General features: G+C 36.3%; 1 protein-coding gene across 1 annotated transcript in view; it reads left to right on the plus strand.

The window, feature by feature from the left end:
* Positions 1-3,922: 3,922 nt before the first annotated feature.
* Positions 3,923-13,519, plus strand: part of LOC103147504 (neuronal acetylcholine receptor subunit alpha-7-like) — a 29,105-nt gene continuing 19,508 nt past the window's right edge. Inside the window, exon 1 of the mRNA XM_007565885.2 lies at positions 3,923-4,192. Coding sequence (XP_007565947.1) covers positions 4,123-4,192 — 70 coding nt within the window. The 5' untranslated portion in view covers positions 3,923-4,122. The remainder of the gene's footprint in view (positions 4,193-13,519) is intronic.

The following is a 13,519-nucleotide window of genomic DNA, read 5'->3' on the forward strand; positions in this document are numbered from 1 at the left end:
ATTTACACAGCCACCTTTAAAGGAAAACCACAAAGTATGGACATACAAATGAAACACAAATACAATTTTGAAATACAAAAACCGCAAATAGAGAAAAAAAACAAAAGTTCAAAACTAAGATAAAAGGGGTCGGAGGAACTAACAGCAGTCTCTTGTGACCAAGGCTGTTAAGTTCTTGATATTATCCAAACATGTTTGATAAGATTTGATCTTTCTATACTTGGGCTCCTTTTACTTGATCACTGCAAAATGTCCTTGCTGGCCTTTAGATGTTTTTCAGAACAATGTGTCTTGAAAGACAGAGAGACAGGCAGGGACTCCAAAACAAAATGTGCCCATACAAAAAAGGGTTTAACCCAAGTTTTGACAGCAAAGAGAAAATAAAAGTAAGCAGATATGTCAATGTAATTAAATAGAATAGAGTAAGTTGTTTTACATCCTTTGAAGTTTTACAACATGCTAATGAAATTTTTTTTGCAGCAATGCCTTGCAGGTAGGTCTCTTGTTTAATTCATAACTAGGTTATATAGGACTTTCAGTGTTGACTTTGCATCCTGTAGTTATGTGTGCATATTTATTCCCCTCTATTTACTCACACAGCCAAAAAATGTTGATTGCTTAGTTATGGAGAAACAGAAACAGATGTGGTTTGGGAGTGAATATAGGACTTGTGTAATGACAACATGTGGTGCCAAATACTCTGGGCTCCTTAGGTAGCTGTTTTTTTTTTTTTACTCATAACATTAAATGACTAAATAATGCACAAGAGACCGAGCTCTTACAAACATCTCGCAGCTGCTACTTTAGCCTCCAAACGTCTCTGTCGTTACACTCAATATAGTGGTAGGTATAACAACTCCTTTTTGATTTTTCTTTTTTTTTAAGTCAACAGATGTTTTTGAAAATATGAGCTCACTATGGGTCTAGGAGATCTACAGTCTGGAGTGAAATCATGCATGAATTAAAGTTAGTTAAACACATGTACTATGATACAGTTTCCTCAATCATAAATAAGTAAGGTAAGACAAAATGCATGGATATGAATGAATTAGATACCACAACTCAACACATCGTTTTAGATAAAACTCCCTCTTCTGCTGGGAAGAGTGACAACATGGAGACAGATAGACAGAACATTTGGAAGGATAGTCAGTATTCTTGCTCCCTGCCTGTGGGGCCCTATTTTCATCTGAAATTATTTATGGACTGGAATAAATAGGTCACTTGATTATGAGCCAGCTTGGCACAAAACGGAGACAAATACAACAAAAATGCAGTTGATGAACCTCATTGTAACACCAGGAAGTGGGAAATTGCAAAGCGACACATGGCACGTTTATAGAAAAACAGTCGACAGCTGTGCGACAAGCAGGGTCGGCTGGTGATGGCTGCTTGCTTTATGAACTGGAGACACTAATTCTGCCCATTACACAGAACTTATGGAGAATGCACTTCTCTCTCTCTCTCTCTCTCTTGCTCTCTCTCTCTTTCTCTCTCCTTTTTTATTTTCTGTTATTTTCTAATACGAATCAACAGGAGCTATTTTTAAATTAACTCTCAAAATTATCTTTCACACACTTTTTGTTCATCCAGCTTTTTTGATAAAATAAATAACAATAAGAGTAGCTATTATACGTGAGTGTTTTACTCTTCACGGCAAATAACTATTCTGTACTATATGTGGTGGCAATATAATTATAGCACGTCTCTGCAGTAAAGTCGTTCAGTGCTACAGCACTCTTACCTCACTGCAATAAACTCATTACATACTATTTGTTTACCAACACGCTAAGTGTACATGAAATGGTCCTTTTCCGTTTTAATTGGGCTTATTTCAGACTGTGTTGAGCATATGCAGTTAGTATGTAAAATACATTTGTTTTCATTGCAGAATGGAGTCTGTTTTGATTAATTAACAAGCACGATGAAGCCAATTAGTCAAGAAACAAACTGCAGACAGCTGCGCAATCTGTCCTCTCCTGGTTCCAGGCTGCTGAGCACTAACCTGATTTCAACTCTGACCTTTTCACTCAACAGACTTTGATTTGTTTTTGACAGGAAGATTGTCATTTGATTTGTTTTCTAAAAAACAAAACAAAACAGATATACCACATTTTTAAACAAACCTTGGTGAAGAACAAGTAAAGTAAAAGAAAACACTAGGAAATAATTAAATGTCCATACACCCATCCATCTGTCCATCCATACATCGTTACATACATACATACAACCCAGACGTTTCTTCCCATCAATGCTCACTCCAGCAAGTTCTGGGTCTCCAGAGTCTCCACTTGCTGGAAAACCTTCATAAGAAGCTTTATAACCAGAAACTGCTACATCTCAACCTTGTTTTTTAATGAGAAAGCAAATAGTGAATAAAGTTTGAGTTCAATCAGGCTATTTCATCCACTTCTGAGCTTAGGTTCTTTTGCTCATGTTCATATCTTATTAACAAGGGAGGAATAAGACATGAATACAGACATATTGGCTCGATTCCTTCAACCCAACACAGAGTAACGCTGCAGACAAGGCCTCTTTTTGTCTGTCTATCCATTTGCTGCTCCATCAGTGATAAAAATCCTCCATCTAGGTAGAGATTTGTCCTCCATCTAGATGGAGCTTTTTTTTTTCCTACTTGAGAAACATAAGCTCAGCCTTATAAGAACTGATTCTCAACCATGGGCTGCTCAGTTGCTGACTTCTCCAATGCGAGCTGAATTTCATATTTTTAATACACCAACAAAACCACATCATCCATAAAAAAATATGAGTTTCCCAAAAAGACACCATCCTCTCCACTACTTCGTCTTCAGATCCTGGCCATGAACACCATAAACAATAACAGTGAAAAGCTGCAGCCGTTCCATGCAGAGTTCGTGCACTGAGAACAACTTTGACTTTACATTTTACATTTTATAGCTACTATTTTATGACAAACAAGGGTTTTTACTGCATTCCTTCATTAAATTTAATGTGCAGTAAAAAAAAAAACGAGACTCTCTTTGTTGGAGTGTCATTGTGTTCCAGACAGAATGTGACAGGTTCCAGTCTTTGCTCAAACTTCTCTGTAAGTTGTCATTGTCTTCCTGACCTTAAAAAGATTTTCTGATGTTCTGCAGATAAATAATTTATTCTGTTGCACATCTAAATATTCTGTGAGTATGAGGTTGTGTACTTGTTTCTAGTGAGCTCCTTTGTTACTTTGGCAATATGGACCTTCAGAAGGAACCAAAAGGAAATGTTGGGGGGGCTCTCTTCAGCTGGAACTACAAAGAAAATCCATACGCTTAAGGCCATTAAAGTAATTTATATGTTTCTAGGTCTAATATGTTTCTTGGCGCCTCTCAGTGCAATAATAGTGTAGAATTAAAAGAAAAATGTCTTAATCTTTAGAGTTTAAATTATCAGTGGTGCTAAGGAGATACAGATAATTACCCCATTAGAGATTAAATGGTCTGGCAGATGTGGAGCAATTTAAGTTAAAAATTTTCAGGATCCTAGGTAGCTTTGCCAAATGTGATGAATCATTTTGGAAACAGAGGCATGTTCAAACAATGGATTTAAAATTTTAATTTAAAAATTCTGTTCCTTTCTACTCTTCCTCCAGACTCAGGGCCTTTAATTTCCAAAAGTATATAAAACTTACTTCCATTTGAAAGAGGAACTGTTTCCAGTCACAGCCCAAGCCTTTAAGGATCTCCATCTCTTGAGTGGGTTTTGCTTTGCAGTCCTCAACCACACTTTTTTCCCTCCACTCAACTTTCTATTAATATCGTTAGGCACTACAGGAACAGCCATCTTCTTTAGGAATTCATTTTAGAAATCTTTTTAAATGGTTTTATGAGATTGAACTTTCATTAATTGTAAACCGAAATTACAAAGAGACAGACTGCTAACCAGCTTGTGTGTGTGAGTGAATCTGTAGCTGGTGCTGCGTGACGGCGCCATTCTGAACTCCACTCTGCCGTCTGTCAGCCCTCTCCCCCCTCCGCACACTCTCTTCCCTCCTCCTCCTCTTTGTCTCTTCTCTGCCTCTCGTTCATTCCGCCGGAGAGCCGCAGCGCCTTCCTCGAGGATCCGACACGGAGAGCCCACGGCCGGGCAGCGGAGTTCAGCGTGAGAATGCGGTGCCACAAGTTTTGGGGTCCCTGTTGGGTTGGATTTTATATTTGTGCTGCCATGCTTTTTAAAGGTAGGTTTGAATTAGAGTCACTTTTGATTATTTTAGGTTAGATTGCGTTGTTTTACTAGAATTTGATATTCTTTTTGTGTTGTGATGTGTTTACTAAGGAGTTATCAAGTTAACTGAAAAAATATATGGCTTAGTTTTCCATTGCATGCTCTCTGAATCTCTACATGGACAGTTTGAATCAGTTTGGTCTTAACTAATTTAAACAAGGGCAAATAATTATCACAAGTAGTTATTTTCAAACCCTGTGCACACGTCTGCTTACATACATGTACCTTCTGCACATTTGGCTTTGGTTATTCATGTGTAAATTGATGTGCATGCATGGGTTTGTAATTCTCTACTAAGCTCCATCATCATCATCATCATCATCATCATCATCATCAGCAGCAGCAGCAGCAGCAGCAGCAGCAGCAGCAGCATCCTCAACATCTGGGCTGTTTTCTTCCCACTTTGTAGTACAGAGGTTTATTAAATTTCCACCTTCAAACTCAATGTGTGAGTGTGCGTTGCCACCCACAAAATTATATATTGACCGGTCCTCACATCTTCCAATGCTCATACCTCACCTTGTTAAACCCAGTCAGTGGCCAATCTGTGGGAAGGAAGATGGAGGGAAGCGAATGCACAAAATAAATAGATACAGATCACATCTAAGCTCAGGACAACAGGCCTTCCTGTCATATTTCTGTTGCATACCTGGAGGTAACTTTCAATAGAGAATATTAATAGATATTAAAGTTTCACAAATATTGTAAATTTGAGGTTTTGTGTTCGTTTTTACAGAAGTGACAAAGCTATAAGAACCAAGAGCATACTTAGTTGTCAGATAGGTAAATAAAAAAATGCTATCCAAACCAACCAGGTCCTAAGTGAATAAACAATATGTTAAATTATGTTAACTTATGAATCAACTGGGAATGTGGTAACGACACACTTTAATGCCAGACCTCTCGAAGCAAAACCTGTCTAATAACATCAAGCAGAGTAAAAGATCTAAAAATGGTTCACATTATGCTCCAATCTTAAGAAATTAAAGAAATGGTAAGAAATAAAGTCAAAGACTGAAAACGATCCGACTGGAAAGGGTTGCAAAAACATTTTTTTTTTTTTAGATTTTATGAGAAAAGCAAACCACAGTGAGATGCAGTATTCAGAAAAGGAGAGAACATGAAACAGTGGTAAATCTTCCCTTTAATGGCCACATTACCAAAATCACTCTAAGAGCGCACCGACCAATCATCCGGAAGGTCACACAAAGAACCCATAACAACATCTTTAGCTCCACAGGCCTTCCTGAGTTGCGGTCATTATTCAGGATCCAGTAATAAGAAAGAAAATGGGCAAAAATAGCATCAATTGGGAAGCTGCAATGCAGAAACCATCGATGACCAAAAACAAAGCACTATCTCATGTTTCCCAAAAGAAGGATTTTGATCATCTTCCTCCCTCCCAAAACCTGAAACTAGGAACAAGGGTGTAAGAAAATAGATGGATGAATATTACTGACTTTACCACTATTTTTTTATTTCTAAGAAACATTACACACTATTTTGTCTTAGTTTATGTGACACTTGAACTTTTTTATTGCCTCCTATAGAAGAGGAAAATATATGACCATGACTCAGTTTAATGTCAAAATTTTCATAGTAATTGTAAATTAGTAAATCAGTTTTAATTTTGAAACTTTATCTGGATTAAATATTCATGAAAGAAATAATAAACTGTACAGCTAACCACCTTAATGATCAGTAATTTTTATTGTGTTATTTTGTTGCATTTTTATTTTAATCAATTTAAAATGTATTTAGATTTTTTTTACGTAACCTGGTTCCAGTTATGAAGCTAAACCAATTATACCCTGGCACACAAAATATGCATGTGACATTTTTGACATATTACATTTTTGTATAATTACCAACAAATATTCATTTAAACCTTGATTAAAATGTCTTTTTTTACGTTTCAAAATGTGTTATCATAGTTATTTATTTTACTCACACACCCAAGGTTAAGGTCACTGAACTGCCCTCAGCTCAGAGTGTGCATGTTCACTGCCCTTTGTGTCTCTGTGACGCCCTGGTGAACAGCTCCACCCTGTACTACTCTGCAGGGACAGAGTTGACAAAAGAAAAATTTTTCATATGTTAATCTTCAAACATATTAGAAGTACACTAACTATTAGTCTGACAGCAAATATGCTTGGTGTAGTTATTATACCTTTTAAATGCCTCAATCAGGCTTTTCCCTTGTTGATCCTGATTTCTGGGCCTGACTGATTCTGATTTGATTTCAAAGAGATATAAGACATAAAAAAAGGGTGATGTGTTCAGAGAAATGGTGGTAGGAACCAATGGATTTTCAATAACAGATTATATCTTATGAACAGGGAATATACTGTGTCTCCCGATTGATTGGTGCATCTCTAATATTTTGCTTTTTAAAGTACACGAGGTTAACAAAACCTATGCCAAACATTCCAGATTTCCAATCACAGCCAAACTTTGAATCTTCACTACTCTGGTTGTGTGGTTCCACTCAGTTTGTCCAGTCAACTCGGCTCCAGTCAACCAGAACTTTAAGGCTGCTCTTCTTTCCGTGTCTCATGCTGTATTTTTAAAACGGTTTGGGTAATGGGCCAACCACCTGGGTTACCATCTGAACATCTGTATGCCTCCCTGCTGTTTTCCCCCTGACAGACTCATTCCTCTTCCAAATGATTATGACTGAAATAATGAGGCACTAGAACATGGCGTCTAAATTATTGTAGACTTTAATCTGTCTACAACAGATAACTAGAATGCTAAAATGAAAAGGAAACACATTGTTTCCTGCTGTCATAAAAAAACTGTAGAGTTACACACATCCACAAACTAAAGGACACATTTTATATGTTTGCTCCAGTCCCATTGACATTTCAATGCTAAAACTTCTGTTACCAATAATTAAGTTGCTTTACCATCTGAAGGACAGATAGAAAAGAATAAAGAATGATAAATTGTAGCTTCAGTTTCATTTCTTTGATCCTGCCAAGGCCTTTTGTGTTTTGTAAAGTTGCGAATTAAACTCACATTTATTAACTTTTATCCAAATATGGATCTTTAAATGTCTCTATTAGATTGGATGGAATAAGTCCCTTTCACCTTTGGTGCAAAGTTTCAATGATATCTTTGTAATTATCTAAAAAAAAAAAAAACATTTTGAAAATCTTAAAAAAACAAAACAAAAGCAGGCTCTTTTAGTCGTTTCTAGTACACAGACTGGATCTTGATTGGTTATTTAATAACTTCAAATTACAAAAATCTTAAAGCCTGGACTTTAACCTACGATCATAATGTGGTATTACACATGTGTTAGACATGTTGGTTGGTGACAACATATACATTTATTATTTTACAACACTGTCTGCAGTTTGCATGTTACCTACTCTTCCCTGTTTTCTGTACCCACCACTTTTATTTTTGCTATGCCTTGTTATATTGCATTTGTTGGAGCACCAACAACAAAGGCCGTCAGGGAGGAAAGTCTGTCAGTGTTGACTTTTTATGCTGCATCAGGGTCTCCCCTCAATAACTGCTCTATTTCAGATTGTTTGGATACTTACAGAATACTTACATGTTCCAAACTGCATAAAAGATTTGACTTTTGCATTTATTCCTGTTATTCATCAAGCGACTTTTAAAACGTGAAATTCCTCTCTGGTCTCTAGTGTTCTGTTCCGAGGTCGTACCTAAAAAGGCAGACTTCTGAAAGCCCATTAGATCTTGAGCTGAATGATCAAGCAAATGTGTTTCCTTGAAAGCAATTCAGTTCTCCAGTTTTCCAACGCCCTTAGTCATTTCATCTGTATTGTGTTTATGTTTATTCCTCTGAATTTAGAAAAAAAATGTTTTGAGCCTCCATGTAATTCCTGTTTTTGGCAGCACAGGTGCTAAGAGAGAATGATTACAAATGAGAAAATAACTCTAAAGTGAAGAATAATAATACATGGCACATTAGATTCCTCCACTTAGAGAACTCAAAAAGGCTATTATCCAAACAAAAGAAAAACATTACTATTAGACTGAACACATTAGAAAGCAAATGCAAGTGAAAACTGAATATGCAAAACCAAAGTAGCTAAGAAAAACGTTACGCCCTAAAGATTATCATGATTATTTTCCATCTTAGGTCGCTGTTTCATCCCGTTCGACTTCCATTTCACAGCCTTCATTGAACTATGGAGACAATTAAAATGCTTGAGACCTGAAAAAAAAATCAAAGTAACTGTCATATCTACCATTATTCTGATGGTAGATATGATTTATTGGAGTCAATCACTTTGCTTACAGTAAACAATGCACAGGGCATACAAAATCACTTTAGGTCTCTTGTTGTCCAGTGGTGGTAACGTCCCCTAAATGGATACAAATTGGTTCATTGTTTGTTCAAATATTGCAAAGCTGAAAGCTTCTTTCAGGTTTGAAAACATGCATCAGAGCACTAAATGACAAAAATCATGTTACTGCTGTTGCTGTATGTCTTGTTGCCATGGCACAGATTATTTTTTTAAAACAGATGTAAGCAGTGGTGGATTGCACAAAATATCGAATAGACACTAGAAATTTAGTTTTAGTTTTGATAGTGGCCAATGTAGTCATTGCTGCTTTTCTTTTTGTTTATCACGGGAAAAAAATGTTTTTGAACACTATAATGTTATGATAGGATAATTATACTGTACAATTATTGTATCAAGTAAAATCAGTCTGATCTTGTAGATGTAGTGGCCTTCCTCATTGACCAGCTAGAGAGTTATGGGAGGCTTCACAAGTTTCACCATGTGTTCAACATGGACATGTGACTTAAAGCATAAGACATCTGTTCAGTTTTCTTAACCCCAGTAGTGTGGAAAGGAGGCGTGTGTACAAACATCCTGGACGTGATTTCATGTGGCATATAGACTCCTATGATATGGTTTCCATACGAATCGAAACTGTGGGCCATATTTTTAGCCATTCATTCTTCACCACCTGCATCTTGCAATAACTAAATGACATGTAACATATTTTAGAGCCTGTTGAACCTCTTTGTCAGCTTTATAAGAGTTATTATCTGCATTGTGCAGCAGATGCACCTAAAAATCCCAGTCATATTGTTTAATGAAAGAATTAGTAAATAACAACTGCTGATTGTGTATTTTAAAGAAAATATCAAGCCCAGAGAGGCAGCAATCACTGTGATTTGCATGAGAACCAGTCAACCTACTTAAAAGATCTTTAAAAAGATGTAATCTCTGTATCATTAATGGTTTCGTTAAACACGGATTAGCAGTCGCTGAATATCTCAAATAGGAATGGAAAATATTAATATTACGTAATCAAAACAACTCCGTTATTTCTGCTCGGCAGCTTTTTAAGCATTTATCTGCATTAGAAATCTGGTGGCAATCTTTTAGTTTACCCAAAGCATAAGGAAAATATTGGTTTATATAGGTTTATATAATGTTTGCATTACTTAGCTTAAATTAACGTGCCACATCACCTGTACTGAAAGAAAAGAACATCCTGTAATTGTGTAGATGGGTACAGCTGGGTGCTTCAGGGTGCACAAAAACACCCTGATGGTCATTTAGTTCTCTCCCTAAAATAGCATTCCTGTTTTTTTTTTTGTTTGTTTGTTTTTTGTTTTTTTGTTTGGGTGTCTATCTATGATGTGGTGTGAGAGAAAAAAGAGAGGAAAAAAGTCCCCCAGGCTGCCTGATGAGCATGTTTAGAAGCCTCATCTGAATGCACTGACCCAGTAAAGAATATTCAAATTGGCCCAAATCACCAAGCTGGATTTCTCAGTATCTGTTTTCTTGTGAGAGTGTGACTGATAGAAGTCAGTGCCTACGCAGATGCCCCCCTAAAAGAATGTAGTTTTGGCTTTTAAATGTCATGAGACAATTTTTTGATAGTGTCGTATACCTTCTTTTGCTTTTTCCTACAAGCTCTAGCTATGATATTTTTGGTAATTATTTTGCCCCGTACCGTAAATCACCAGTAGAATGCTCCCATCAATTGCAAATAAGGGCAAAAGTTTGAAGAGCTGACATAAAAGTGTGTGCAGGGACAATAAGAAACCCTGAGATAGAGGGAGGGATGCTGTAAAAATAAAAAGAAGAAAGAGGGATTTACTGTTCATGGCGAGTGGGGGTTAGTGGCAATAAAGATGGTGTAAAAAAACTGATGGTGAGAGATGGGAAGCTTGACAGAAATAGAACAGAGAAATGATGGGGATAACCCACCATTGATTTTCACTTTAAAGATGCTAAAGATTATTCGTACCCCTAGTAATTGTTCATATAATCATATAAACAAGAGTTTTGAATCAGGTAAGGATTTTTTTCAATCCGTCCATCCATCCATCTTCTTGTTGATGTACTTATTCTTACTTCAGATGGTAATAGATCAAAGTTTTATGATATGGATTTAATGCTTTTTTTTCTTGAAAGGTTGCTGCTGCCATCTGTATCTCACTTTGAACACAGCTGTCAGTCCTTCCTATCCATTCCAACGGTGCCCATAATTGTGAAGCGAAAGCAAAAGGATGCACGGATTTCAAAATTCTTCACAAATGAAAATCTAAAAAGTGTTGTGTGCATATGAATTCAAAAGACTTTATTCTGACTAATGTTCTCTTAAGCCTTCTAATTATTCATTGAGTGCACCTGCTTGTAATCTCATCATAAATACAGGTTTATTAGAGAACAATAGAGAACAAACAATATTATGAAAACAGGTCAGGGATAAAGTTACACTGAAGGTTTATGCAAAGTGACTTTATCAACTAATTAAAATATTTCAATAATAACAAAAAAAAAGGAAGGGAATCGTAGTTTGGTTGTCAGTCAAAACATTTTTCAGATTTGTCCCCCTTCTTTTACAGACAATTTGTATTGTATATAAAAGATAAATTATTTCTGTGCCTTTATATGCTGTTTATTCCAAGCCTTAAAGCTTGTTTTAGAAAGTTGTAGATGAAAAGAGAGAGGCAATTAGCTGGACAGATGATCTTATCCTTAGAATACAAACCTTGGAAAGAATGCGTTCCACCTTGACATCTCTACATGTTGCACTTTATTTAAGTTTGAGTACTATCACAATAAAAGATGATATAGTGTTTGTATGAAACATTGCCCAGTTTTTTATTAAAACTGTATGGAGATCAATTCCCTCAGTTGTTAAGAAAAACTTGACCAGAGAAGCTGAATTAATTGTTTCTGTTAGTTTTCTCTGGAGAAACACAGAAGAACTTTGTTTTATTACTTTGCCCCCCGACACTGGACTGCACTGTTAATTGAATTATAATCTTGGTCACAACTTTGGCTTCTCACAGTTATATTGATATTAACAGCCAATATTAAACATTTTCATTTAGCTGAACGAGCCACAAAGAGCAGTATAAACTGTTTAAAATTACTTGTCTGACCCAGATGTTTCAGTGATGGATCCAAAACAATTAAGCAAAAAATAAAGTTCTGCTATGTTAATATTTCATTAAAAAATCGTCTTTTCAAGACTTTTTCAATCTTAAAAAGTAGATTTGTCATTAAAATAGACAGATTTAATTTAGATAAAAGTACTAGAGCTCATTTCTGCACATTTACAGCTTGTGCCTGAGCGGCTCTGCTGTGGTTTAGTCATGGCTTTACGCTCAACGTGTGGAAACAATTTGACTTAAAGACTTTTTTTTTTCCTGAGATGACCTTAATATATTAAGAATCTTAACATGTTATCTGAATAATTTTAACTCAATGGTAAAGTATGCACCAGATTTTGGCATGTTTGGGATCTGTTATGTTTCACTGGAAGTCCTTGTAGTTAAAATGGTATCTTCATTGACTTTAGCTTGTTGCTTTTTATTAGGCTGCATTGGTTTAGTAAACATGCATGTGAGATTGTGGTCATGTTTTATGTTAGATGCTTCATTAGTGGGTTGATTCATCCTGAGTTTCCGGCACACACATTTTGTTTTTGAATTAAAGTTGCTGTCGTGGTTGATTTTATCCAATTATTTAATTCCCATTGAACTAAGTTTTATGATACAAGCGGCTCCAGAGACTGAGTTTTCACTTCTTCTCCACTGACTTTATTAGTTTAGGGGTTTGTTTCTCCTGGCCCCCAGTTCACATATCACAGTAATAAAACACAACAGAGACGCAGGAGGGAAGTTTGCAGGATGGCAACTGTTGATGAGGCGACATTAGAATCTGTGCACATGTGTCTTTGCAGATCTTATTCTGCGTTAATGGGAACATTTATGACTGTTCCTTCTGCTGAGAGCTTGTAATTGTGTTTTGTCTTTCCAAAATTAAAATGAGAAACTGCCTTAAGGACTTGTCCATTATTGCAAACCCAACCATGTTTACTGGCAGACCAAGGAAAATGCTGCAAAAATATCTTCCTGCATCACTCTGTGAATTGTCTTAATCCATCTTTCACAGAACACCTAGTGGCTTCTTAAGAGCTTCCAGAGAGGTTTTGTTGTGCTCAGCAGCCTTTCATAGCTCCTCTGTCTCTGACCTCAGGCTCTGTTCTGCTATCACTCTCCTCATTACAATCTTAATGGACCAATCAGCACCACGCAGGCCAAAGGCACATGTCTCTTCACATTTTTCTCCACAGCTTCACTGCTATGTTTTCATTTTTTTGCCCATATTTCCCATTCATACTTGTTATCTGTCTATGATATCCTGTTTATTTTTTGATTGGCTGGTTTCCTCCCACCCACCATTTATCAACCGAATGCTCGCTGGATGTGTGTGTGCAGGAAGCACTGTAATTTTAATATCAAGAGCCGACGTTGTCCGCCTATCGATTACATATTATACACCCAGAAGTTTTTTTTAAGCAATATTAAAATGCACAGGAATGCCAAAGCTATGCAAGTCTACTTTCTTGCCATAAGACTGAACTCAAAGACTTGTGGCCCTTTGGTAGCAGGCCAGTAGAGCCAGTTCCTGAATCACAAGCTTCTTAGTCTTTGGGGGGCGACAGATATTAGTGCAAATGAATATATGATGTCTATCAAATTTGGAATTCAGTTTAAGGAACAGCTAACAGAAACAGAATAGCCGACTAATAATAATTATTAGTAAACATTTTAGCCTCATTCTGGGTTACAAGTGTCCCTGGTTTTTGTGATTTAGTCAAATAGTGTTTTTCCAAATTAAATTAGTTATTGTGTTGAAGCTCTGTGGATTTAGAAATGCCAGAAATAATTGTGATTATGATATTTTCCCTAAATCATGCTGCACGAGCATCAAAACATTTAATTTAGATGCCGTTTAGAACAAAGAGTCAGATAATA

This window comes from Poecilia formosa, unplaced genomic scaffold (genome assembly GCF_000485575.1).
Source record: "Poecilia formosa unplaced genomic scaffold, Poecilia_formosa-5.1.2 Scaffold183, whole genome shotgun sequence".
NCBI classification, from domain to species: domain Eukaryota; kingdom Metazoa; phylum Chordata; class Actinopteri; order Cyprinodontiformes; family Poeciliidae; genus Poecilia; species Poecilia formosa.